This window comes from Hyaloscypha bicolor, assembly GCF_002865645.1.
Source record: "Hyaloscypha bicolor E unplaced genomic scaffold K444scaffold_175, whole genome shotgun sequence".
Lineage (NCBI taxonomy): Eukaryota > Fungi > Ascomycota > Leotiomycetes > Helotiales > Hyaloscyphaceae > Hyaloscypha > Hyaloscypha bicolor.
In genome coordinates this window covers 390,150-414,932 of record NW_020194677.1, presented here as the reverse complement: position 1 = coordinate 414,932, position 24,783 = coordinate 390,150, and the positions used below count along the sequence as shown (strand labels likewise).

Here is a 24,783-nt window from a genome sequence, read left to right as displayed (position 1 = left end):
TCAGATGCTTATAAATGTCCTTAAGATATCTCAGAAGGATCGAAGTCCATATTCTTCAGACAGCCTCTCACTGAAACCTTGGATCCCTATCGTCTCAAAAGGTCTTGTCGAACTCTCTATTTGAGTAGCCAATCCTGTTGGGACACGTTCAGAATGGTAAGTCTGCCCTTTGCCCCGTCTGGGTGATGCATTGGGATTGCATATTCAGGCGGTCAACGCCCGGCTCAGAGTACCGCCCTCCTCATCTGAACCTCATCCTAACGCATCACAGCCTCAACACGACTCCAGCTCTCGTCACGCAGGGCATAGTCACAAAAAGAAGGAAGAGTACGTCTGGGAGTGGTTCTGGGCTTGTGTATGATTTCCTTTATGCTTTTGTTTTCGCTGCTAATTGAACCAAGTGTAATTGCGCTGTGCACGCGGGTCTTTCGACCACCATCAACGTGGAGTGTCCAGGATGTGCTCATGTTCGATGTGAATATTGCCCCATGGAGAGTGCGCAAATTCTCAAATCTCGGATTGTCACACGCAAATAGACTCCTGGCTTGCCGGGAACGACGCAAAAGGGTGCGTTTAGAAGCGGTTCCATTCATTTACCCCAGAGCTGAAGCAAAAACACGGGGCTAGGGCCTCAACTCGGAGTATTACCATCATGGATAGCTCTAGGCTTCACAGCAGTCAGTCAAGACGATACGCATTCATATGGCAGCCAACCTTCTCGCAGCGACAAACAAAATCGTATCCAGCAGAAAACAAACACAGGGTCCAGAGGGTCATCTATCCGCCAAATAGTTCTGTTCCTGTACCAACTTCCGTTCCAGTCTCGAATGGCGATATCGAGGAACTCTTCGTTAACAACAAATATCAACACGACGTCGATCGGTACTTGTACCGAAAACTTCAAATTGGCAGATTTCTCCAGGCTGCGGATATCGAGATTCTCAGAGGCACTCCACAGCAATCACTATCGAAGCCAAAGGTGCTCTTAGATGACCGCAATAATGCAAGTGTCACACGATTACAGCAAGTTGGTAATTGCAGGCTGTTTCGAGGTCCGTTGAACGCCCAGGAGCTTTTTATAGAACTTTCCCAAGACGTATGTTGTCAAATATTGCAGGAAAAAGTCGTGAAAGACCGAAATTGCTAACATTTCGTAGCGATTACCTGAGACTTCAGACACACCCACTATTATACCCGCAGAGCGACGATTAATGTAAACCTGTTTTTTCATGTTGAACCGCTTGTCCTCCATTTACTGATTCGCTAGCTACATCACCGATATAGATCCGTACTGCGCTCTTGCCTTAGCAGCGACTGCCTCGACTTCACAAGCAGCGTTTCTCAGGGAGTTTCTCAGCAAATGCCTATCCTTCCATCCCTTCGTGGGAGTCGATATTTGGGTATGAGAGCTTTGTGCAGTTCCTTCTTTTTTTAAAAATAAATTTTAAATTGTTTTTGACACACTCATTTTGGTCTAGTTCTTTCCTTCCTGTACTTGCCTCATACAAGCACGCTTTCGTTAATCTCTCTGTTATATTGCAAATGTGACGATACTAGTTCATTCATAAGCGCTGAAATCGTGTAGGCTCCATCCCCTGATGGCGCTGCGGCCTTTGCGCTGGAGTTCCACTTACCATATTACGCTTGGCGACCGATGGAATTCATGATCCAAGACCCTCGGAAAGTCAGACGTTCTGAGGAGGTCATGTATCTCCCAATTCAAGGTCATGCCTCACCATCATCTGATGACATACCCGAATACATTTACGAATCCCAAATATCTTTAATGGTCAGCGGAATCGATGACTGGGTATGGACAGCTTACTGCTTCGTCGACGTATATTTCAAAGGAAACATACACACTGAGAAAGTGGAGCATTATTCCACCGACGCTGTCAACAGAATGGATCCTCACTCATGCGCAAAGCATGCGGCAGACCGACCAGTATGGGACCCTCGAAAATATTTTTTGCGAGCTCTTTCAGCTCGAATGGAGCAAGTCAGGGAGGAATGGGAAAACTCAGTATCGCTCTTGATGTTTCAGATCGACCCTTATGTTCGTGGAAACCTGCGACGAAGAAATTCTGAGACTCACATGGGAACAGATCCACTCATTCCCACCAAGCCGTACGAAAACGAAGACTGGCGACTTGAAGATCACGACAAAAGAGGCATTTCGGTGGACTATCATAACCTTACGGAAGTTTTCAAATCTCCTTGCAAAGATCATCATAGCGTGGGAAAGGTTCGATAAGGGCGAAAAGCAATATTTCTACAATCCTCAATCTGGCGAACTGGCGGATAGCCAGTGGGGAACTTATATTTCCTCGATTGATAAAGACGTCAACCATTTACGAGACCTTCTGGGATCGCTCAAGGACCAAACAAAACTGTTTGAAGATATGACCACAAATGTAGGATGAACTTGCGAACTTCAGATGGCAGTGTGCTGACTCTCTTAGCTTGTTATGCACGCTCAGTATGCGGAGACTTGTATTGCATCTCAACAGAGCAAGTCAATTCAAGCCCTTACAAATATCAGTATTGTAAGCATTTCATTTACATCTCTGTTTGCAGTCATCCTTGATGGTCTGAACTCTTGACGGGAATGAGAATGAGAGCACTTCGTCTATTTCTTGGGACAGAGCAGTGCAAAGGCGACATTCTGTCAAAATTGTCTATCCTATCCCCAAGTGGGTTATTGAGATCATGTCAAAACGTCTCCATCACTTCAGTGACACCTTTTTATCCAAGCCACACCTAGAAGTGAACGTGCATGCAACCTACCTAGCTGACTTCCCTCTAGCTCTTTCTCCCCGCTACACTCGCAGCCACACTCTTCAGCATGCAGCCAATTCTTCCCAGTGGCGTGAAGATGAAGGACTTCCTCTACTTCTTTTCCCTCCTCTTCATCATCACTATCCTACTACTTATTAATCCCTCGTATATAAATACTTTCGTCCAGTCGCTGCGGAACAGGCAAAATTGGTTGTGGGCTAGGCTATCCCGGTTGTTGGACAGAGGGCTCATACGGCATGCAGGAGAAGATGAAGATTCTGGGGACGAAGATGAGGATGGTGTTGAGTTGCTTAACTTGAACGAACGGAACAGACGGACTGGCTGGAGGGATGGCGGAGACGTGTGATCTTGCTGGGCTTGGTACCAAAAAGTTGTTTTTGCTTTTACGATGTGAACGCCATTGTCACGTGACTTGCGCTTTGTAGGTAATCAAGACTCCAAGACTTCAATCTTATACGCGACATCGCAAGTCAGAAGCAATCACTCACGCATACCCACATAAGCCAATGCCGTCAGTACTCCAATGTTTGTTTGGCATCATGACTCATTCAATTCCGAGCACTTTCAAGTCTCTCGGCACGAAAGTGCTTGTGAATTCCACTTCAACTTTGCTACTCCTCAGGGTCATCTAAACTCAGCGAGGAGTCATCAAACTCATCATAAGGCTTTGAGATGTAATGCTTCTAAAGTCAGTCGATGGGAGTCAGCCATCCACAAAGAGACTCAAATGGCTTGGGATAGTCACTATCATCAGTCCATTGATCTGGTTGGCAATCACTGAGGGGTATATATTGAGATCTTGGGCTGCTGGTGGAGATGGAAGGATTATCTTTTCAATATCTTTTGGACTCAATTCTGAATTGGAACATTATTGTCAGGTCTTTTCAAGACTCCACTCACATCGACTCGGAATCCTTGAATTTTGGTCATGGATAGATCTAAGCCAATTGCAACGAACGGGACAACGAATGAAGGTGGAATGCACAACAGCGGAATAGAGGAACTTGCGGCTGAAGTCGTAGGATGCTTTCTCTCTTCTGAAAAATGGTGCCAGCTAACTGGCAACAGGTCAAAGGTGTGCTCTCGTCTAGGAATGACATCACTCCATCTCCTTTGAAAGCCTACGCCGTCAAGGAAAATCGAAATCTTAGCCTCTTAGGAAAGACAGTCAACCCAGAGCTTTACATCCATGTGGATCATTATCTCGTAAACGATATCGACAAGAAACTGGCTGAATTCCTAAAGAATTCTGCTTCTTCAAATCTCGATGACGAAATAACTGAAGTCAAGCGTTTAAGTGACAAGATCTCCATTCATCGATCATCAAGCACAACGGGGTTGAAGAAAAACGAGTTGTTCATTGGCCACTTCGACGACAAAGATGTCATGGACATTGGAGAGTTTCATCAATTTATACGCCACGTTGGAATATTCAGAATATTGCACAATGGAAAGTCCAGCCCGGCCGCAAGGAAAGATCTCTTAGAGAAGAAAAAGAAGATCCATGATAAGTTTGAGCGTGGGCTTACTCCTATTGGTAGTGTGCCCAGCTCGAAGTGGCAATGCGTAAGTCGATTCTCAACCTTCCCAAGCTCGAACGCAGCTAACAGAGGTTAGTGCAAATGTGAGCATAGTAATACAGACAGCGGAGATCTAGTTCAGCGATGCGGAGGAGCTATATGCAAGCCAGAGCATGAGAAATGCGTGCATTGCCTCACTGTTTGAGAGGCAACTGTGGCGACGAAGAGGCCGCATGTAGATAGTGTCGGGCTTTGCTGAAGGTAATTGTCGGTTAATCATTTGCTGGAGCTTTAGCAATACGCCACAAGGGATTTCTAGTTCTTGATTTCGAAGGCCGTCGACCGACGAAAGAGGTAATGTTTTCCTGGCCATGCTCTCATAACGTAAATAGCGCTGGGACTATAACCTTTAATGCAGTGGCCTAGGCCTCATGCAGCTTGGCCACGGGCAAGTGACGCCGTAACTCCACTATAAGTTTTAGCTGCCGTAGTGACTAGTACGCCCTTCGCACTTCACAGTGAGTGACACAAAATTTCCCCATGTTCTTCTTTTTAGGTCTGGGAATCAGAATGTAGTCGATCCGATTCTTGTTTCCTTGATTGAGATTATCTAAGGAAGATAGCAACACCATGGCTCGAGATGCAACAGAACAGTCCACCTCCCACGAGCTCACCGTACCTCACCCCACTTCCACACATCCAGCTCCCCCACCACACAATCTCCTCCAAGATCATGAACCAAGCATAACCTCCCGCTCAAGAAACGACTACACCTTCCCAGAAGGCGGCGCAAGAGCCTGGCTTGTAATCCTTGGCTCCTTCTCCATAATCTGCGGAACATTCGGCCTCATCTCCTCAGTCGGGCTTTTCCAAGCCTACTGGCAAGTCCACCAACTCTCCTCCTACACCACGCGAGACATCGGCTGGATCTCCGCCGTCAACGTCTTCCTCAACCTCTTCCTCGGAGTCCAGATCGGACCATTGTTCGATAGGTACGGACCAAGATGGTTGGTCCTGGCAGGGAGCGTGATTTATGTCGTTGGCCTGGTGCTTCTGGCGCAGTGTGTCAAGTACTGGCACTTCATGCTTGTTTATGGGGTTCTCGGTGGGACGAGTAGTGCGTTTTTGACCACTACTGCACTTGCTGTGGTGGCACACTGGTTTGAGGCCAAGAGGGGGATGGCAAGTGGGATTGCGTTTGTGGGGTCTAGCGTTGGAGGGATTGGCTTTCCTCTGGTGTTGAAATCAGCTCTGGAGAATCTAAATTGGGCTTGGGCGATTCGAGTGGTCGCTCTCATTGTGCTTGTGTTGATGGTTGTCGGGAACTTGTGCATTCGCGGACGACTGCCGCCAAGAAGGAATGGGGGAGCTGTTGATTTGAAGTGCTTTCAAGATCCTAGGTTCTCTTGGGCTACTATTGGAGTTGCTTGTAAGTGTTCTCGTTTGACAGCTTCCTCGAAAGTACGAGTTGTCACGTGAATGTCTGCTGATAGAAGTCAGTGTTTGAATTCGTGTTGTTCGGAGCTCTTGGGCTACTGCCAACTTACGGACTTCAGCAAGGTTTTAGTAGTCAGACGAGCTTCAATATCATCGCGATCTTGAATGCGTAAGTCGGCCCTTTCTGTTGCGGACTGCCCCCTCCCCACCCTTCCTTCCTTCGCTAATCTTGCTGGTTAGCGGTTCTGCGTTTGGACGTTCATTTTCAGGATACATCTCTGATAGAGTCGGGCGATTCAATACCATGATTATCACGCTGACGTGGTCACTGATCGTAACATTCGCCCTCTGGCTCCCAGTCGGCAACCACGTAGTTCTCTTCTATATCTTTGCTCCCCTTTTCGGATTTGGAAGTGGCAGCATAATTAGTATGGCTCCCGTTTGTATTGGCCAGCTGTGTAAAGCGGATCAATATGGTCAATATTACGGGACGAGCTACTCAATTGTTGCCTTTGCGTAAGTGCCGTTTTGAAGTGAAGTACGATGCTTGCTAACAGGTGACAGAACTCTGATCTGTATCCCTGTAGGAGGAGAACTCTTGCCTACGATTGGAAGCGTGGGATTCGTCACAATATTTGGAGGAATTCTCGTGTTGTCGTTGGCCAGCTTTCTTATGGCTAGATGGGCGTGCCTGGAGTATCGTTGGAAATGGAATGTGAAAATTTAGAGGGTTCAAGATGGTGCGATTCGATTGAATAATAACTCAGAAGTCGGGGCATCATTCTTAAGAAAGGCTTATGATCAAATGAGCAATGTGTTAGTATCATTTGAAGAAGAGTAGTAGATTGACGTTTTAATTTCAGAAGACTTTTGAGTAACCCAATCTGTTGTTTCTGTCTTAAGATCCACACGAGCAAAGAAACTCCACCTGAGATCAATCCTCCGTCCTGAAAGTAGACTCTCCCGTTGACCTAGGATTTATGCCGAAGACCCTGGTAGCGGGGCACAGGGATCGCGGAAGTATTCAACGTTGCACAGATAGGTAATAGTCCTACAAAGTGAAGTTGGTCAGGGTTGCTCCCTTTGATATAGACACAATTTGAAAACACAGCACTGCAAAACTTACGGATAATCAGTACATTGGCACAAACAATTGTAATCTGTTTTAGAAGTGCACTTCGGTAGTGGAGGAGCTGTGTATGTAGGTTCCGGAAGCTGGTGATCGGAGCATGGGTCCCGGACGTAGACGACGCAACAATCGAACGGACTATTGGGCCATGGTTATGGTTAGCAGTGGGTTATTAATCGAAGAGACAGGGAGAAGACAGGATTCAGTGACTTACGTTCCGTCCGCGCAGTAGGATGTGCAGTGTGGCTTTTTGCAAAGTGCACGCTGGTCCAGGGAATCTGGAAGGCGAATTGGCTTAGAAGGGACCAAGAACATAGAGGTAAGACTTGCCAGAAGGGTGAGCTAGTGTGTCGGAGAGAAACGAGAGAGCAGCCAGAAATATTCCGGTGAAATGCATTTGGGTGTTGTATGAGACGTCGATGCTTCGGCAAAAGTCAAAAGTGGTATGGGTTAATGATACAACCCAAATTGCGGCCCCAAAACTCACTCTCTATATATAAACAATTTGCCTTCTCTTCAGTTGGATGTTTTTGATGACCCGATCCGAAAACTTGCAGTCGCAGCGCCTGATCAATTTCGACGATAAAAATAAATACGAGGAGGCTAATAGGGTTTTCACATCCGGGATTCCGGGGTAATACCAATATCCGTGTAGCCAACGAATACAGCTAATTGACAGGATCGCTTACCGTGCCAAGGGGGCTACAGCGTTTTAACTTAGCAGCCAAGAGCCGAATCGAAATCCAAAGGATGATAATTCGGAGATTGGTGTCCGATGACATGCTTGCTTGGTGTTAGGTGTCAGCTAGCCACCCTCTTCCAGCTATGGTGATGGTATAGGTGATTTTGGTGCGAGATCTCTGTGCTTCTTGACTGATTATGATGCAGCAGGGAAATCTTTGCTCCGAGGACTACCTTACAGAACGTTCTTCATTGTGTAAACTTTGTCACTAGGAGTCCAGTATTTGCAGATATTAACATCACACCACTAAAGCGACCTTTGAGGACTTCCTCTTCGAAGTCCATTCCATCATATCTTCCCCACCAGGATCTAAGAAGCACAAATTCCCTAGTGGCGACCTTGAAAACTGACCCTTTCAAGTACCTGTGCATACAATTTCTACTTGAACTACCACTCAGCGACCGTCCTCCATCCATGGGACCACGCCGCCCTCTCCAGTATGTAGAAGTAGCCACAACGACTTTTTGCGTTGCGCTGCAATAAGAATACCAGTCTGCACAGAAAATCAGCAAGAGCTAGCTCACCGGTATTAGATAAGGGCGTACCATTCTGGTATTGACAGACCGAGCCAGCACTAGAACTTGCTCCGCAACTCGCTTGGAAACCGTTCCCACCACACTGCCCCAATTCTGGGACCGGGCATGAAGATGTAGCAGCCGCGGTGGTCGCAGTTACGGTAATCGTCTTGGTGGTTGTGCTCCTGTCGCCAACGTGTTAGATTCAATGGATTTGCGCTGTGTTGCTGGTGGCTTACTTTGTGCCTGTTGGAGGATCTTCGTCAACGGCCATAAAAACAGGAGCCAGTAGCTGAGCCCTACTATCGCTTAAGCTGTCCCCTACTATTAATTAGCGCAGATACCCTTGTATTTTCCATAGTAGGGTTTAGCTTCTTGCATATGCTCGACCTTAAGATATAAGAGATACTTATTTTACTAAAGGAACACTATCCCTCTCTTCTTTTACCCTCCTCCAACCCCGGCCTCCTACGAACGGCCCGCCAGGCATACTCCTAGCATATGCTTGTTAACCCTAACCCATAGGGCCTTTATACTCTAATATATTACTATGCGGGGGCTCTCACCGCCCCCCAACCCCCCCGGGACTAACCCGAACCCTAAGCCCTGACCCTAAGCCCCCTCGCAAGCTCGGGACTAATCCGAACCTTCCTAGCCCGTGCATATGCAGGGCATAAGGAGAGCATGTGCCAAACTATAGTAGGGACAGCTTAAATAAGCGAGGATATATCGAGCAATAGCTTAAGCGATAGTAGGGATCAGCTAAATAAACGAGCATATGCAGAGTTTGATAGAGGGGATAGCTTAAGCGATAGTAGGGAACAACTAAAACCTCTAAAAACAGTTGAAGCTGAAGTCATCTATATTCCATTGGTGATCAGAATTAGTAAGATCAAGGGATTTGGTAATGGCATACCTTAGGGAGGGCTGTTACGGTAATGAGTGTGATAGCCTGTTGGTTAAGATATCTGGTTAGTCTCGCATATCCTGCTGGGCGAGATAAGGCAGGTGGGAAAGCAACTCGAACCATGGAGCAATGAGACATAAGGATGCCGTGTTTTAATATTGAAAACTTACGTTGGTGACAGTAACAGTGACTTGCTACGCAGGTTGTTAGTATTTTATCTACTCCAGTGGAAGGATGTTAACAATTGTACTCACCGGGAATGCAACGCTCAAGAGGACGAGCGGAACTATAATGGCAGAATTGGAATGGAACATAGTGGCCTATTTGACTTGGATTCGTTCACAGATGCTTTTGTTCAGAAATATAAGACATCAAATAATGCAGGAAAGGAGTAAATGTACGAGACATTGAATAAGTCATCAGTTCCGCACGTGGTTCCCTTGCCTCGCTGTTAATTAGCCAAGTTAAACAGTATAAAGATGTGTGTGTCTTTCCGGATCCGAGCGAGAACCTGGCTTATGTTATGATAAGCAGGGGTATCGTATAACGATCTAGTAATGAGAGGCTGAACTGTTTTCGTCATCTATTACTCGTAAGTCGTAACCCATGGACTTGTGGTTCGTGAAGCGAACAGAGTCAAATCCATATAGCATGGCGCGCTCTATTTCGAGAACAGCTGAGCACCCTAAAGAGATATCGGGATCAGCGTGAAGCAAACCATATTCACGACAAATATTCAGTATCGTGCCACCCAAGTTAATATGTCATAATGGGGTTGAGAAATGGCAAGGATACCTTAGTGCCTACCTACGCTGCTCAAGCAAACGCCTCACTCAAGTCATCACTGGCTGTTTTGAGGAACTTCCACCTCCATTCTAAATTTGAGGAGCTTGCAAAAGTTGTGCAATTAATATATAACAATAGACAAAACCCTGTCAAAGGCTTCGGAGCTCCAAGAGAGATTCAAAAAATAGCATTCTCACCTAGACCACAGGAACCCAAGAAAGCTCTGGTGCAAACTCGACAGGAGCAAAACCGCCTTGGCTGCATAAATATATTCGTGTTAAAGTGCACGCACATGTTACACAACCAAAGACACGCGCTGCCAAGAGCATAGGTTAGATATATCCGGCGGTACAAACGTACATCGACGAGTATACTGCATCAACCCGGATTGGATAAATATCTTTCAGGGCTGCGAGGATAGAAAACTTCCCACTCGTCTAACATTAGTTCGGGATCAATATATCTTAATACTAGGAATGCAGCAAGCGAGCCCGCCTAATTAATCTTTTCCACAGGCGGCGAAGGGGCGCCGATAATGAGGGACTTGGCAGTGGGAACTAACTATTCTTCCGGGACACTCTCGCAACAATGTCAGTCTGATAAGAATGGAAAACGTGACTAACAACAGGCCCGGGGATATTATGGCATAGAAATAGAGAGAGTATGGACATGGTCAGAATACAATGAGTAGGCATGGTTAGATGTGCGAACACGGGATAGCGGAGGAAGTCCGATAGCTAGAACACGAGAGCGAGGCTCGAAAGAAACAAGAGCACAATGGGCATAAGTTGTTGGTATAAATGAGACCGCTTAAATACTTCGAGTAAATTATCTGTCGCTAGGAGCTGGTACGTGACCTGTTGGAAAGGGGCTGTGACTCCTCACTATAGAGCATTTCAACTGGAACGTGTAGACTTAGAGCTACAGGTAAGAAAACGTGCAGCAACCATAGATGATCAGAACAAATTGAAAACTCGTTGAACGACAAATACTGTACGCTGTGACGGAGACCTGCATCTCGCTTTAGCTCAAAGAACCTTGAAGTTCTGAACTCTTATTTTGCCCTCTTCCAGACTCGTTCTCTGCGCTTCAAACTTCGCTCGTGCTTGAGCCGTCGCCGGATCTTCATTAGCCAACTTGCTGAGTTTTTCTGCGTTCTTGTCTCCATACAGCTTCTCAGTGACATATTGGGGGTTGAAGAGCCTCAGAGGTCCACGTGGGCCCAACAGATGTCGCTCAACGACTTGGAGGGCAAAGTTGTCGATGAAACGGTACAAAGCAACATCGTAGTAAGCCGCCAAGCTGTCGTGAGTATTGAGAATACCAACGAGTTCGGCGTGCTTGTAGATGTAGGAATTGATAACTTCGTCCGTGTTAAGAGGGTTGACATTTGTCAATTCCTTCGCACCAAGTGGTCCAGCATTTTTCTGATTGTTCGCAATGAATGCTTTGGCGCAAGCCTGAATTCGTTGGTCATGGAGGAGTTGTTGCTTTTGCCTCTTGGCGGGTTGAAGGGTAAAGAGGTGACCCTGATGTTCATTTTCAAGGAGGCGATCCATTTCACTCCTCGCATCGGCTGAAGCTCTTCTGAACTCGTCTTGCAGCCAGATCAACAACCTGGAGCGGAGGAGCTCATCTGGGCAAGCTTCTTGGAAAAATGCCATGTTTATCTCCTCTATTGTTGCTTCCACCTTGTTAAATGCTTGAGAGGCGATTTGTTCCCAGTTGCTGGTTTGCTGCCTCCACAGTTGATCTTTGACTTCGGGGTTGACTTCGCCAATATCCTCTTTAGCACGGTAATTCTTAATTGCCGAACTTATCCATGCGTAAGTAGGCGATGCCCTGATCGCTTGGGTCCATTCAGACGGTTGATGGCGTACGAAAATTTCTGCATCCAAATTGCCAGTGCCGAATGGCACATTGAGGCCCCCAACCGCCATCGACTCTTGGAATGATTCAAGATCGTCTCGGATGAGCTTTCTCGCAAACAATTTCTCATCCGAAAGGACTTCGTAGTGTCCATTCAACGCCCCTTCGGCCATAGCAGAGTATCGCGCTGCAATCTTGTTTACAAGCGTAAATTGAGCTTGATTGTCAGTGCGTGGCTCCCCAAGCCTGTCGATCTCCTGAATACATTCGTCCAATTTGTCTTGAATATCACATAGCATTGCTGGGATGCTCTGTTTCAAATGCCGATTACGCATTTGAAGGAGAGCCTGCTTCAGGTGATGTCTTCCGAGTTTGTTTGCGTCAAGAGACTTCCAGTCGTGTCCGGAAAAGAAGCTCTTCTCAAGCTTGTCCCGCTCGTCATTGCTGACATCCAACTCAGAGGCTCGACGATTTCGTAGACCGAACCAGCCCTCCTTGAGGTAATGCTTGGATTGCAGGGGGTCATTGCGGATAAGATCAAAGACCTGCGAAATATAAGACCAAGTAGGTCAAGCGAAGACGGAGGATGGACATACCCAGTCGTGAGACTTTTTCTGTTTTGTGTCGCATTTGTTGATGACTCCGATGACCCGAGTCTCTTGATCCGGTAAGGTCTTCAGCAATTGGAAGATCTCCTGCCTCTCGGTGTCTATGACGTCAATCACAAGCCTACGACCGTTAGTATACGGCACGCAGAGTTAAGAGTGTTGAGGTCAAACATACACAATGATACTCCGTGGGTTGTCTAGATATTTCTGAACAAGTTGTTTTGCGGTTCGGTATTCCACGTGAGAGTCATCCCCTACGGAATGTAAGAGAGCAGCTCCAACGAAGGGTAGAGGTGAACTTACCACGGATGAGACCAGGAATATCAACAATGGCAAAATTGGTTTCATTTGGCCCAGTCCTTGTAATGCGCAATGTAGAACTACTCAGACGGCTCGTGCTTTGTTTGCGTGGGCTCTTTCTGAACGTATCGCTAAATATCATGGTTTCTGCCTAAGCACCACGTCATTAGCGGTTTTGATAGAGAATATGCTGTTTCGCACCTGCATAAAGACGGACTCCATAGTTGACTTGTTAAGTTCAGCATTGCCATCGAATCCTGCTGGGCTCCAGGCGGACAGAGCTCGCTGTCGATCAGGAGATTCATTATCGGCGGGAATAATTTCGAATTTCACAGTGGTGCCTTTGTTTGGTGAAGTTCTCTGAAGAACTATTTCTGTTGCAAATTTGGTGCACATTTTATCGTCAATAGTAAATGGTATTTCAGTCACAGCCTGGAGAACGGAGCTTTTCCCGGTGCTCTGGTCACCGACAACTACTAGCTATATATTGTCAGTATCGCGTGTGGCAAAAATCATCGAATAATTTACTTGTGGGAGGCCAATGTGATTCGACACCCCAAGTTTCTGGAGATCATCGATGAGCTCCATTTGTGCTCGAGTCTGGCTGTCCTCAAAGTCATATCCAAGTGGGTTACCTGGAGACACTTCGATGGACCCAAACGAGGTGTTTGGAGAGAATTCATTAGATCCAAAGGAGGTATCTGGAGACACTTGGATGGATCCCATGTTGTGTTTTTGCACTAGTGAAGTGAAAATATTTTTGTAGAGATGTCCTTGCCGAAATGACTTCTTGAAAGATGACTCGTTAGTGGGTTTGTAAAGAGAAGCCTATAGTGTTTTGACTTGAAGGATTAGGAACGAACTGTTCTGCAAATAATGAGGGAAAGGGTGGCTCGTCATTTATACTTCAATGAAGCTGTCATGGTCGAAAGCTGGGCATGGACGAGAAATCGTGGAGTTCATATCCGCCGGCCAACGATAGCTGCTCCCATACTCCCATTCCACAGGAATCCAAGAGTTCCAAATCTGCAACACCATATTTCCAGACATGTTTCTAACAGAATTGAATGCAAGGAGAGACAGTTCAGGTGTTCCAAAACACCCCTGAAAAGAAGCCCACCTCGGACGATTTCCAGCGAAAGATTGGGGAAACTCTTGTGTGACCTTCCCCAAGAAGACAGCCGAGCCAAGATCTGAGACAAGCTTCGTCGGTGGATATGCTCCTACTGGTTCCTACGCGCACTGATGGGGCTGATTTCCTGCAGCCCGACCTCACACGCAGAGTGACATTATCGGCCAGGCGGTTCGCTGAAACAACTGACAGTGCCGATCACTCGGATAGCGCTTGGAGGGCGCGCCGGGAACTGGGGAACCTATGGCAAGAAGTCCGCACTGCTTTCACATGATTGTGCCAAGTATGCTTTGAAACTGGTAAGAAGCTGGAAATGTTGGTGTTGGAAGGAGCCAGTATTTGTCGCGGCGAGAATTCGGAAGTCGGCCGGTGATGCAAGCGCTGGGAATCTTGTAACGCGGCCCGCGGTGCCCCTGGGGCCTTGCCCGCCGGCCACGCCTCTCCGGATCTCCCTCACATGTGCAGCAGAATGTAGGATTTCCCCATCCATGCCGGATCAATCGAGGTGTGGAAAATTTCCAGGGGAAAGTTTACGGCATAACGTGACGGGATTACAGAGCATTTGAGCCATCAACGCTCTTTAGGGTCTGTTTCTAGCACACTCAACCACTCAACAGGCCTGTAATTGCAGACTATTACAATAAATGCAAGCTATAAGCTAGGGACAAGGGGTAGCTTTTCAGGGCTTGCGCCCAATAGATAGGGGCTACTTTACTAAGAAACCCTCATAAGCCCCTACACACCGTCCGAGAGCTGTGGTTACCCCGCTAGCAGCGCTATTGCCCTAGGAGATCTCCCATAGTCTTGCAGTGTCTCACAACGCCTCTATAGCATATTTAAGGCATAATAGCTAATCATAGGGCCGGTTAGCGGACTGAATCATTCAATATGTACCCTGTGGGGGATTAATTGTCCCAAATGCCCTGTATTCCCGTCATTTCAGGCCGCAATTTTCGCATTGAAGGGGGGTTGCAGATCGCAGATACGAGAACCAATGAAGTTTGTTTGGCGGAAAGGAAATCAGCCTTGCGACGTATGCGAGATCTGTATCGGATTATAAAATACTGTCCGGCCAAGTTCAAGATGTTGATTACTATGGCACACAGGAAACCCGGGAAGGACAATTACTCACAGCCCAAATCATTGGGCACACTTGCTACTTCCCCAACCTTCCTCGCGGCGCTTCATGGTGAATGAATCTGGGACGAATTGAAGATGAAGAGTTGACTGACCGGTTTGGCTCTTGCCCAACGATGAAGATGGCTGTCACAGCAAGGTTCCAGCACTGCCGAAAAATCGACGGCTGGGCTACATGTCGACGCCTATCGCTCAGGGTGAATCGTGGCTCCTCCCATCAGAATATGCACGATAACAGACGAGCGAACTGATATCGTGTACTGTGAGGACTCCCTCATCTGCCATTATGTTGATGGAAGGATGAAGTTGTGATGAGGTTGAGGTTTAGCTGACGAAAAGCTTCAATTCCCAATCCAGCTCACATGGCCGTATCGGGGGAAAGAGAGATGAAAATAACAAATCACTGGATTCAAGGCTGCTCCAACCTTCTAAAGATTAGTAAGTATGCTGTTGTCGAGTACTCCAAAGCTATCAGCTCAAATCAAATCTTTGTATGATGGGTCACGTGGACGAGCCTCCCTCAACCCCCCCCCCCAGATTTCAATTATCAACACGACTTATTATGACGTACCATTCTCCCGGAGGATTGCGATCTGAGAAGATTCTCTGGTGTCTAGAATGGCTAAATAAAGACCATCGAATCATGCTCGACGATGTTGGCTGATTCAGGAGCCTTCCGGGGGGAAAAGTCACGCCACACAATTGCACAGTCGAACCATATCGCCAGGAGCCGCGAACATCACAACACATGACTTGTAATTTTTTCAAAATACAAAAGCTCGAACATTCCCATTCGAACCAGTCTTCAAGAACTAGAACCCTTGAAATCGTGGCCATCTATCGAACACAAGCCCAAACAAGTCCTCCAAACCTTCATCCGAAACCCAAAACCAATCAGTCAAAACACCCAACACATACATATCACGATGTCCGTCATAGCAAAAAATACAGCCCTCGTCCTCCTCGGGGCCGTCGGTGCTGTAGCAGCCGTAAACGCCCTCAAGCCTTCCAAGACAGCGGGAATTGCAAACGCGATGAGAACGCAGCTCGATCAAATCAACACCCACGTTGAACAGGATAGATCGTAAGTTCTCTTTTATCATGAAGGAGTGGTCTAAGTGGTGGGCTAATAGCAAACTTGAAGCGATACATTCCTTGATCGAACGGAGATATTGAATGATGTCAAGAGGAGGAAGCCGTGGAACCAGACGAGTGCTGAGCGGGAGGCGATGAGAAAGACGGGAGACGGGGACTGGAGACTGAGGAATGAGGGAGAGTAGGTACGGTGGTGGTGTAGGGTATGAAGGATGGCGTTGGGAGTTTGCTTGGGATATTTGGGAGGCGATGGGATAAATTATGGAAAAGCATCTCTGCCTAGATTTTGAATCTTCCTGAAGGTCAAAAGACGCAACCGCATGGGGCACACTGTACACAAAAGGGAATTCGAAACACATCAAAGAGAACACACCCGAACTTGAACATGGAGACAGGGATTCTCGAATCAAGAACCTCAGGTCCAGTTGCGACTCGCGACTTCGAGAAAGGGTGAAGTGGTCGCGTGCAGAACTTCTTGGAGGGAAAGGGTGTCTGCATCCCACTAATTGCCATCGATTCTCACGAGACCCATGCTCAAGGGGATTGCCAGACGAGGAGAAATTTATCGAGGCCGTAATCTGATACTCCATTCTCCGACTGTCAAGCATCCATGAGTTCCATGTTCAACTCGACTGCCCAGCCAGACCAGACTAGAGCCGACCTCAAAGAAAAAGCGAAAAGCGCGAATTATGACCCATCCTATCCACCCATGTGAAATTCGTGCATTCTCAAGGAAGAACATCTCTGCAATCGTGCCAGATCATGTCACGCAACTAGGTATCTTTCCGCCAGCAAACGCGTCCGTAACCATCCCCGAGTTCACCTGAGAGAACGTACATTAGCAATGGTACATGTAAAGGTGACATTCAATGTGCACAGCTTTATCGTGCAAGTCAAGGGGAGAAATACCATTGCGCTCCAACATCCGGCCCAGCGCGTCCGTCGCAACCACCTCACTTCTTAGGAGTAGCCTTCGCGGCGCCGCCCTTCTTTCCGAATCGCGCCTCACGGGCAACAGCAGCTCTGGCTCTGGCAGCCTCCTTCTTTGCCTTCTTGCTCTTCGCCTTCTCGACGCGTCCCTTCGCCATCGCGGCCTTTGCAGAAGCGTTGACAGCCATTGCGGAGATTTGGTTGAGAGGTGACGGGTGAGCGTTTACTTAATGTGTTTGGATAAAAGGGTGTGAGAACTGGAGGGAGTTTGGGCGAATTCGATGTTGGTTGATGGAATCGATGATTTTGCGAGTTTGTTGTTGATGGAGGGTTCGTCCAAGGGACGCGACGAGGTTGTTATGCCATTTATGGGACCTCGCTTAAAAAGGCGCTAGCCAGCCTTCTTAATTCTCCCAGATCTATCTTTTCTATCTCTTACATCTTCAGTTTCGGCATCTGTTTTACTTTACTAAAGTTAGCGAACATAAAGTCAATTTGTTATGTACTGGGAACTTTGTTAGTACGACTGCGGCTCACTTTCGGCCCAAGTTCATGTGGATTGAATATCTTGATCACGTGGAGCCCTCACGTGATATAATCTGACCTTTCCTCTCTTGCTTACTTTAAATTTGCTTTCCCAGACGTATGGGAACTCCATGACACATATCTCCTATTGCGGTTAGACTGCCTATTTTGTCCGCTGGGAGGCTTCATCTTTTGAATCGAAGTCATACTCAGCAAATCCGCAGATAGCCAGCCAGCCACCAATGCCACAATTGCCACAATTTGTCAAGTTCCGCTCCGGCTTAGCAATGCTCAGAAGTTGGCTCGATAATCACGACATACTCTATCAGTCTACCACCCTACTTTGATATAAACGAATATAAAGTCGATCCGAAGCTTCACCAATATGTCAACACCTTTTCATACAATCAATCCAAATCCAAATCGTCCAAGTCTCCACCAAGATGGCTACCGCAGAATTTGAGAAGGTACCAACCCCACCCCCCCCCCCCCCCCCCCCCAAGACAGTTCAAGTTTAAACATGAAGCTAACTCAAATATGAAAAGACGGATATCCTCAAACTAGCCGACCAAGATGGCCGTAGGTGCTGGGGGAGAACCCTTTTCTTATTTTTGACTGTCTCGAGATTTTCTCCCGAGACGATGTCCCAGTTCTCCCGGAATAACCTTAATCGAGTAATCGCTGGTTCCCTCGTTGCCTAGAATTCCGCCGCAAAGTCTCTCAATTCCGGAACTTCATCTCCTCAGATCCAAGCTCCCCCTTCCCAGCCGAAAAAGACCGCTATGTCGTCTACATAAACCTCGGATGTCCATGGGCGCACCGAGTCAATATCCTGCTGCACCTCAAAGGCCTGACCTCCGTGATCCCAATAATCATCGTCGACTGCCAGCTCGTTCCAAACGGATGGTCCTTCACCGGCGACGACTACAGCGCCACAGCCGATCCATTGTACGGCTTCAAATACCTTCGAGATCTTTACTTAAAAGCGGATCTCGAGTACACTGGCCGTTACACGGTACCTTGTCTCTGGGACAAGAAGAATGAAACCATTATCAGCAATGAAAGTTCTGAGATCCTTCGGATGCTGTACTCAGAATTTGATGCCTTCGTCCCAGAAGACAGGAGAGAGAGTGTCAAGCCATTGCTCCCGAAGCACCTGCAGAAGGAGATTGAAGAGATGAATGAGTGGGTGTATAACACTGTGAATAATGGGGTTTATAAAACCGGTTTCGCGACGACACAAGAGGCATACGACGAACACCTCCATGTCCTGTTTGCTTCTTTAGATCGGTTGGAGAAGCATCTGGAGCAGCCAGGACATTCGCCGTTTCTGTTCGGTGAGCATATTACGGAGGCGGATATCAGGCTTTTCACTACGATGATCAGATTTGATGCTGCTTATGTTACGATCTTCAAATGTAATTTGAAGATGATTCGATATGAGTATCCGAGATTGCATGATTGGTTGCGGAGAGTGTATTGGGATGAGGGAGAGGAGTCGAATTGTGGTGCTTTCAAGAAGACTACGCATTTCGATTGTGTGAGTTTGTTCATTTGACTACGACTCGACGGATTCGAGGTTGACTTTTGCACAGATAAAAAAAGGCTACGTGTCAGCGACCAAGGCGCCGAATGCCATCATTCCAGCTGGCCCACTTCACAATATTCTCCTGCCTTGAGATTAGAAAGGAGTTGAAGGAGCTGTACGATCCGGAGCGGAGGTTCTGGTTCTGTGCTCCTCTTTGTGAGTGATTCTTTGGTGAGAGAATTTGAGGACCTTACGAGGAGAAGATGATAGATGGTGCTGGGGTAGTGACATGGCTTTGACTCGGTAGGTGGCAGCTGGAGGAGACAGAAGACTGATTATCAGACCTGTGAAATATGAGATTGAAGATGTGTTCTCAGCCTTGCCAACCTTCAATCGCCCCAAGATAGACCTCGAAGGTGTTGGTCGTACAGCCACAACTTTGTTTGAAAAAGTCAAGTGCGACCGACCCTACATGATAAGCTTCGACATGCAGTCAGCTTCAGCGGCATCATTTAGTCTGACCTTTGATGTCGGTGTTGATCTAAAGGGTTGCTATCTTCGTTTTGTACTGACGGGTTGAGGGAAGATATACAGTCTTGTATATTTTGGCAACAGCAACATTAAACGATTTCTGGTCAGACCAATATCATTTGTACCTTCCCAGAGTTGTTGACGGCCCGGAAATTGTCAGGCATGAAAATATCAAGATGGATGAGCCAGTGACCATTCTGAGATTTGGGGACACAGTGGGGGTCTTTGTCGGAGGCCGCAACCTCGTTATATACTGCTCGGGTCAGCTGCAGCGGCGAAGAAAAGTCTGAAAAACGACAGAAAGATGTGGGATCTTGGAGTGTTTGTTGAGGATGCGTCCGTGACGTATTCGGACTTCAAGATAAGCGGAGCACTGTTACTGTATTGATCAACCTGTATAGCACATCATGAAATAAACTTTTCTGTAGTCTCAGTCGGATCTTCTACAACAACATGTTGCGCCCGTGCAGCAAAGTGATATGTTCTACTCCAATGTTGAAGATTGTGCACTCAACCAATCGAAGTTTCCCAAGTCCAGACGTGCTAAGTCTTCGAAAGGGTCGAAAATGCTCGCATAGTAGGTTCCGCCAAGGTGGCTCGAAGCAACCGTGAAAATATCGTCCAAATCCGCCGAGAGAGCCGGTTCCATGCCCTTGAAGATGGCGAATTCGAGACAGTTGACAGAATATATCATGGGCTCGCAAGCCTTGCTCATGAGACGTAGAGTCCACAGATATCGGTTGAGATTTCCTCTTCATAATGTCCGCTCTGAGTCAGATCGCGATTGTGACGAGATGCAAAGTGATTAGTGATCCGATGAGGGAGAATCCGAATGGAGAAGCTGTTATTGTCAGAGAATTTCTATAAATGACTGAAAAGTAAGCTGACTAACGTGCTAGAATGCTTCGAGGTGATCTGGCCGAAGACTAGAGACGAAGGCGATTATTGCTTCAGCTGTCTCATGAGCCATTTGTCGGGTATAGGTTAGAATGCCAACACCTAAACATAGCGGTTCAAGAGCTGTAGGTCTGATCAGACGATACGAGAGTGTGATCTTGACTGTAAAGAAAGAAAGGTGAAGGTAGCCTTTCCACTGGTGAGCACGCGTTATGACTTCGGTCGGGGAATTGGACCAACCATTCGGACAAAGCCAACTGATAACCTGGTAAGCCACCTGCAAAGAAGATGGCAGATTATTCCGCCACCCGTCTAACTGACCGGTCTTATCATCTCCAAACCTAGGGCAATTTTCGGGCGCGATAGCTCCGAAACACCCGAGCCTAGGGCTTGATAGAGCTTCATTTGGAACTCGATGACCTGGACTGCGCACGTTACGTCTCTTTGGAACCGCTTCTGTAAAGGCACAGATATCGCCCCGCGTTTTGCAAACGGTACAACTCCCGCCACCAGCGGCAGTTGCGTTCATGACGCAGCAAGCTTTGTGCTTGCGGCATGAGTCGCATGGTCTTATGGCTCGACAAGATTTTGCATTGATGTTGACGAGTATCCAATTTTGAATCCTTTTGATCTCGAGAATTCTTGAGATATTGTGGTTTGGTACCGTCCTCCGTCGTGTGAAAGTATCGCGTATCGAGGAAGTCGCAGGTTTTCCCGAAGTTTAACCCCGCCCCCATTTTGACGGTCGGCTGACAGGAAACCCCTCTATTCAATGTGACAATTACATCAGTGTGTCTACTAGTCATGGATCGGATATGCTAATTTAGTATTCCAGGAGTGTTTTAATAGGTTTGCAAACCAGAGCAAGAGATCTGTGTGTGTGTAATTTTACTAGCACGCTGGCACGCTTCGGCAATATTCCACTATTCTTCTGGATAGAGTTGCCTACTGTTGAAAATCAGGGGCTGTGCGCTCTGTGGCCCACTTTTAAGTGGAGTCGTAATTTCCAGAGTTTAAAGGAAGCTGAGCTTCCATAGAAAAACACAACAATCAAGCTTCATTTCAACACCTACTTTGGAGCGATTTGACAAACACGTAAATAAAAGCATTCCAATCTATCTCACAAGACACACTGATATTTGGACACAGGTATGCAGTATCAAACCAATCATTTACGAGTTAGGATCAATCCTTCAAGCCCCTTACAACCACCATAGTACCGTCCATCCAAATTGTGGTTCTTCCATTTGACTATGCGTCAACCAAATCAAGAGAAACGTTTGACGTCTCAAGTCGAGGAGGATGCACATGGCAGACTTTGTTTTCGCAACCCACTACAGTAACGGATTCGATGTGCGCTGCGATCGCTGTCTACCCGCCTCAGACAGGGAGGTTGTGTCCCCACCGCCACAAGCAAGCAGAGATCTAATACATCATATCTGGGAAAGGAATTACGACCACCTAAGGAAAAGGCCATCATATTGAGAACGGGAGTGTGGTCTTTTTTCCGGGTAATGCCGAACATGGAATTGTTTATAGCGGACAGAAGGAAACTCTGGTGTTTCTAGTGTTCCCGACAACAGTATTTGGCGCTGTTGTCTATCGATTCTCAGCAGAGCAGATGACAAATTGGCAATGACTGTAGACTTGGCCTAGCTGTCAGAAGCACTATCCCTGCGCAGCTTGAGCAAGATACATTAGCTCTCATAATACACGTTTTGATTTCTTTGCTCTCAGCCCGTCACCCTGGTTAGACTTATCCTTTTCTCATTTGGATTTTATCAAGTCTTCACGATGATAGTCTGCAGTACTTGAATTCCCGTGGCATGATACAAGTCAATACTTTCGCAGATATTATCTTACATGAACATTCAGAGATAAACATGCAAATAAACACTTCTTTAGTGACTGAGAAGCCGCTTGCCTTCCTCCAGTGAATCCATTTCCCTTTTCAGATTTTCACGTCTTTCCTTCGACGATGCGTCTTCCCCAGCAATTTCTTCGAGTTGTTCCGGTGTCAGTGAGGCGACGAATAATGACGAGAATATCCGTAGAGGGCTGTTCTTCCCATTCAGCAGGTGATAGTCTGTTCCTTGGGTACAGATTGCATCAACATAACGCCTACGTGCAATCTCGTAATACGCTTTGAGTATGCAATAGATGTCATTGACCGCATGTTCTGTATCGCCCATGGGACCTGAGAGCATGACATCCTCGAGCCTGACAACAGTGCCATTGATCTCTTGACCGCTTGCATCTCTTAGATTGTCTGTAGCAATAGAGGATTTTGACATGGCCGCGCCGAGCCTCTCCAGCCGAAACTTATGCAAATTTTCCTGGAAGCTTGGGTTCTTGGTCAGAGGCGTCCCATCAAGCTCCACTTCGAGAAGAAACTCGACATGCTTTATGGCGACTTTATACTGGTCGATAAATCTTTCGAGAAGGATGGCCATAAGCCCAGAACGCGTGCGCTCTTCCTGGCAGACGTGCTCCATCAGCTTGCAAATGAAATCATGGACGTATATAATGATATCTGCCAGGTATTTCCTCGTCATTGTACGCCAATTGTTGGACTGCTGTTGCCATAGGGTAGGCAAAACTGAAGGTGAGATGACTTGCAGGCCGCTGCCTCTAGCCTTTCTGTACTCGTGCTCGATCCAGTCGAGAATGCGACGATGCTGTGGCTCTGGAGCATCCCCCTCATCCGGAAATAGACTGGACAGTTCAGGGTACTTATGTCGCCCTGCATTTGACTCGGTGCTCGGAGTCGCAGCTACGTCAGCTTCATCGTCGCTGCTATTACGAATGGATTCGTCCTTTTCTCCGTCACGGCCAGTAGTGCCAATATCCTCTCCACTCTCATTATCATCGATATCAAATTCGACGGTGTGACCATTCTTTGCCAGCTCAGCGGCGAATTTATCACTTCGATCAACGACTAAAGTAGGCAGCCTCTTTGCTGGTATCTCAGCAAAAATCGGATTGCGAGCATAATAGGCATCCAGTGCATGATCGGTGATCTTCTGGAAGTTGGTGGCCATGGTTTGCAAGTAAATCTGTTGTTGCACCGTCGATTTACGATCTGCGCCCATTGCTTTGAGTTCTTTCCTGCAATTATCGAGCCGAGCATTAATCTGGTGCCTGACATTTGGCAATTCACGGCGGGTGATGTCGACCAATAGCTCTTGGAGACGTTTCTTGAGTGCATGAACTCCGACGTGATCCCGATCTAGTGAGGACCATGGTTCTTGGGTAAAGAATTCATTTTCTGCCTTGTCTCGTTCCTCCGAAGAGCTTGATTCCTGAAGCTTGCCCCTGTTCCGGAGTACATAGTATCCAAGCTTCAAAGGATTCTTCTCGCCTTGAACGAAACTCATCACCCTTTCTTCTGTGCCCGGGTCAATCAAATCAGGCTTAGTGAGACTACTTGTCTATTAGCTTATAGAAACAGACTTAGAACAAACGCTTGCTTACACTCCTAAAGTTCTAATGCCTTTACTGTCTGCCTTTTCTGCCATCTTGAGGATAGTCGTATCAGCAAGAGCTCTTGTAACATTTCGATTCAGTTCAGCATACCGAGAGTATTTCCCAATTCTCCTCGTCCTCTCCTGCTGGCAGTACTGCAAGTATGATAGTTCGCTTATCCTTAATGTAGGATTCTACCATCGCCTTGACAAGTGTCATGTCTTTGTCTGTGGTACGGCCGTCCACTGCACGACGAAAGATTCCCGGGGTATCAATGATACTGAGATTCTCTCTTCTTGGACCACTTAGCTCAACCTTCAAAATATCTTCTCTGAAAGTCGAGAGATCATTTCTGTGGGCTTCTTCTGGGTTTCGAATGCCCATAACAGTTCGAACCTATTACTCTATTAACAAGGTCAAGGCTCTGTGTGGACTATAAACTTGACTGACATCTTTGAGGATCACAGCAAACTCATCGCCACTGACGGACTGAAGATATTCCTTTCTGTATTTTCGAAGTTCTGCTATCCGTTCGGGATCGGACGATGGTGATGGGATAATGGTCACAACAGTTTTCTCCTGCAATGCATTCCGGAAGGTGATCTGTGTTGGGAAAGTAGTACAAAGGTTTGGATTCCTTGGGAATGGAAGTTGCGTAAGCGCCTCCAGTACTGAACTCTTGCCACTATGCATGTTAATAGTGCTCCTGTCAATACTTTTAATCTGATTCATTTGGCCGTATACCTAGATTGATCTCCGACCACAACCAGCTATAGGCAAAATGAGTCAGCCCGCCGTCAATAATGGCTTTATTACCACTTACTTGTGGAAGCCCGATATATTGGGAAACACCACATTCTCGGAGTTTGTCTATCTTATTCAATTCCGCTGCGCTGGTGGTCAGCTGATACGCTGTCGGTAGGGTGTCCAT

The 24,783-nt window shown here is 47.0% G+C and overlaps 8 protein-coding genes across 8 annotated transcripts; 6 read left to right on the top strand and 2 right to left on the bottom strand.

The window, feature by feature from the left end:
• Positions 1 to 153: 153 nt before the first annotated feature.
• K444DRAFT_636291 (uncharacterized protein) lies at positions 154 to 3,145 on the top strand (the record flags this gene model as incomplete). Its single annotated transcript, XM_024883977.1, has 10 exons — positions 154 to 156; positions 209 to 327; positions 402 to 567; positions 770 to 1,096; positions 1,158 to 1,213; positions 1,268 to 1,400; positions 1,586 to 2,056; positions 2,106 to 2,414; positions 2,463 to 2,546; positions 2,807 to 3,145. 10 exons carry the CDS (start codon positions 154 to 156, stop codon positions 3,143 to 3,145), a joined length of 2,007 nt encoding a protein of 668 aa, XP_024729338.1.
• A 582-nt stretch (positions 3,146 to 3,727) lies between these two features.
• On the top strand, positions 3,728 to 4,427 carry K444DRAFT_636290 (uncharacterized protein; the record flags this gene model as incomplete). The annotated part of the gene is made up of 3 exons (XM_024883976.1): positions 3,728 to 3,817; positions 3,868 to 4,365; positions 4,410 to 4,427. The coding sequence occupies 3 exons, from the start codon at positions 3,728 to 3,730 to the stop codon at positions 4,425 to 4,427; spliced, it is 606 nt and encodes a 201-aa protein (XP_024729337.1).
• Positions 4,428 to 4,847: 420 nt separating this feature from the next.
• Positions 4,848 to 6,637, top strand: K444DRAFT_601018 (MFS general substrate transporter). Its single transcript, XM_024878649.1, has 4 exons — positions 4,848 to 5,748; positions 5,820 to 5,925; positions 5,997 to 6,272; positions 6,321 to 6,637. Exons 1-4 carry the CDS (start codon positions 4,950 to 4,952, stop codon positions 6,481 to 6,483), a joined length of 1,344 nt encoding a protein of 447 aa, XP_024729336.1. The 5' UTR covers positions 4,848 to 4,949; the 3' UTR covers positions 6,484 to 6,637.
• A 3,981-nt stretch (positions 6,638 to 10,618) lies between these two features.
• Positions 10,619 to 13,270, bottom strand: K444DRAFT_656481 (P-loop containing nucleoside triphosphate hydrolase protein). The gene is made up of 6 exons (XM_024886086.1): positions 13,141 to 13,270; positions 12,814 to 13,092; positions 12,616 to 12,763; positions 12,488 to 12,566; positions 12,301 to 12,433; positions 10,619 to 12,249 (listed from the first exon to the last, which is right to left on the bottom strand). Exons 1-6 carry the CDS (start codon positions 13,198 to 13,200, stop codon positions 10,864 to 10,866), a joined length of 2,085 nt encoding a protein of 694 aa, XP_024729335.1. The 5' UTR covers positions 13,201 to 13,270; the 3' UTR covers positions 10,619 to 10,863.
• Positions 13,271 to 15,453: 2,183 nt separating this feature from the next.
• K444DRAFT_668889 (uncharacterized protein) lies at positions 15,454 to 16,558 on the top strand (the record flags this gene model as incomplete). The annotated part of the gene is made up of 3 exons (XM_024887466.1): positions 15,454 to 15,965; positions 16,071 to 16,157; positions 16,279 to 16,558. The coding sequence occupies exons 1-3, from the start codon at positions 15,808 to 15,810 to the stop codon at positions 16,556 to 16,558; spliced, it is 525 nt and encodes a 174-aa protein (XP_024729334.1). The 5' UTR covers positions 15,454 to 15,807.
• A 1,316-nt stretch (positions 16,559 to 17,874) lies between these two features.
• K444DRAFT_647307 (glutathione transferase) lies at positions 17,875 to 19,110 on the top strand (the record flags this gene model as incomplete). The annotated part of the gene is made up of 4 exons (XM_024885317.1): positions 17,875 to 17,898; positions 17,977 to 18,010; positions 18,133 to 18,971; positions 19,057 to 19,110. 4 exons carry the CDS (start codon positions 17,875 to 17,877, stop codon positions 19,108 to 19,110), a joined length of 951 nt encoding a protein of 316 aa, XP_024729333.1.
• Positions 19,111 to 21,621: 2,511 nt separating this feature from the next.
• K444DRAFT_543610 (uncharacterized protein) lies at positions 21,622 to 21,816 on the top strand (the record flags this gene model as incomplete). The annotated part of the gene is made up of 1 exon (XM_024875977.1): positions 21,622 to 21,816. A coding segment is annotated over one exon (195 nt), but the record flags the coding sequence as incomplete, so codon positions are not given.
• A 284-nt stretch (positions 21,817 to 22,100) lies between these two features.
• K444DRAFT_706517 (uncharacterized protein) lies at positions 22,101 to 24,783 on the bottom strand (the record flags this gene model as incomplete). The annotated part of the gene is made up of 6 exons (XM_024888135.1): positions 22,101 to 23,810; positions 23,862 to 23,905; positions 23,964 to 24,217; positions 24,287 to 24,537; positions 24,597 to 24,622; positions 24,676 to 24,783. The coding sequence occupies 6 exons, from the start codon at positions 24,781 to 24,783 to the stop codon at positions 22,289 to 22,291; spliced, it is 2,205 nt and encodes a 734-aa protein (XP_024729331.1). The 3' UTR covers positions 22,101 to 22,288.

Bases quoted from the DNA above. Each gene is read 5' to 3' on its own strand.
- K444DRAFT_656481 (XM_024886086.1), bottom strand. From the start codon at position 13,200: ATGGAGCTCATCGATGATCTCCAGAAACTTGGGGTGTCGAATCACATT. The intron at 13,093-13,140 runs GTAAATTATTCG...GACAATATATAG, and splicing joins ATCACATTGGCCTCCCACAA to CTAGTAGTTGTCGGTGACCA. The intron at 12,567-12,615 runs GTAAGTTCACCT...TACATTCCGTAG, and splicing joins TATTCCTGGTCTCATCCGTG to GGGATGACTCTCACGTGGAA.
- K444DRAFT_601018 (XM_024878649.1), top strand. From the start codon at position 4,950: ATGGCTCGAGATGCAACAGAACAGTCCACCTCCCACGAGCTCACCGTA. The intron at 5,749-5,819 runs GTAAGTGTTCTC...GATAGAAGTCAG, and splicing joins GGCTACTATTGGAGTTGCTT to TGTTTGAATTCGTGTTGTTC. The intron at 5,926-5,996 runs GTAAGTCGGCCC...CTTGCTGGTTAG, and splicing joins ATCATCGCGATCTTGAATGC to CGGTTCTGCGTTTGGACGTT.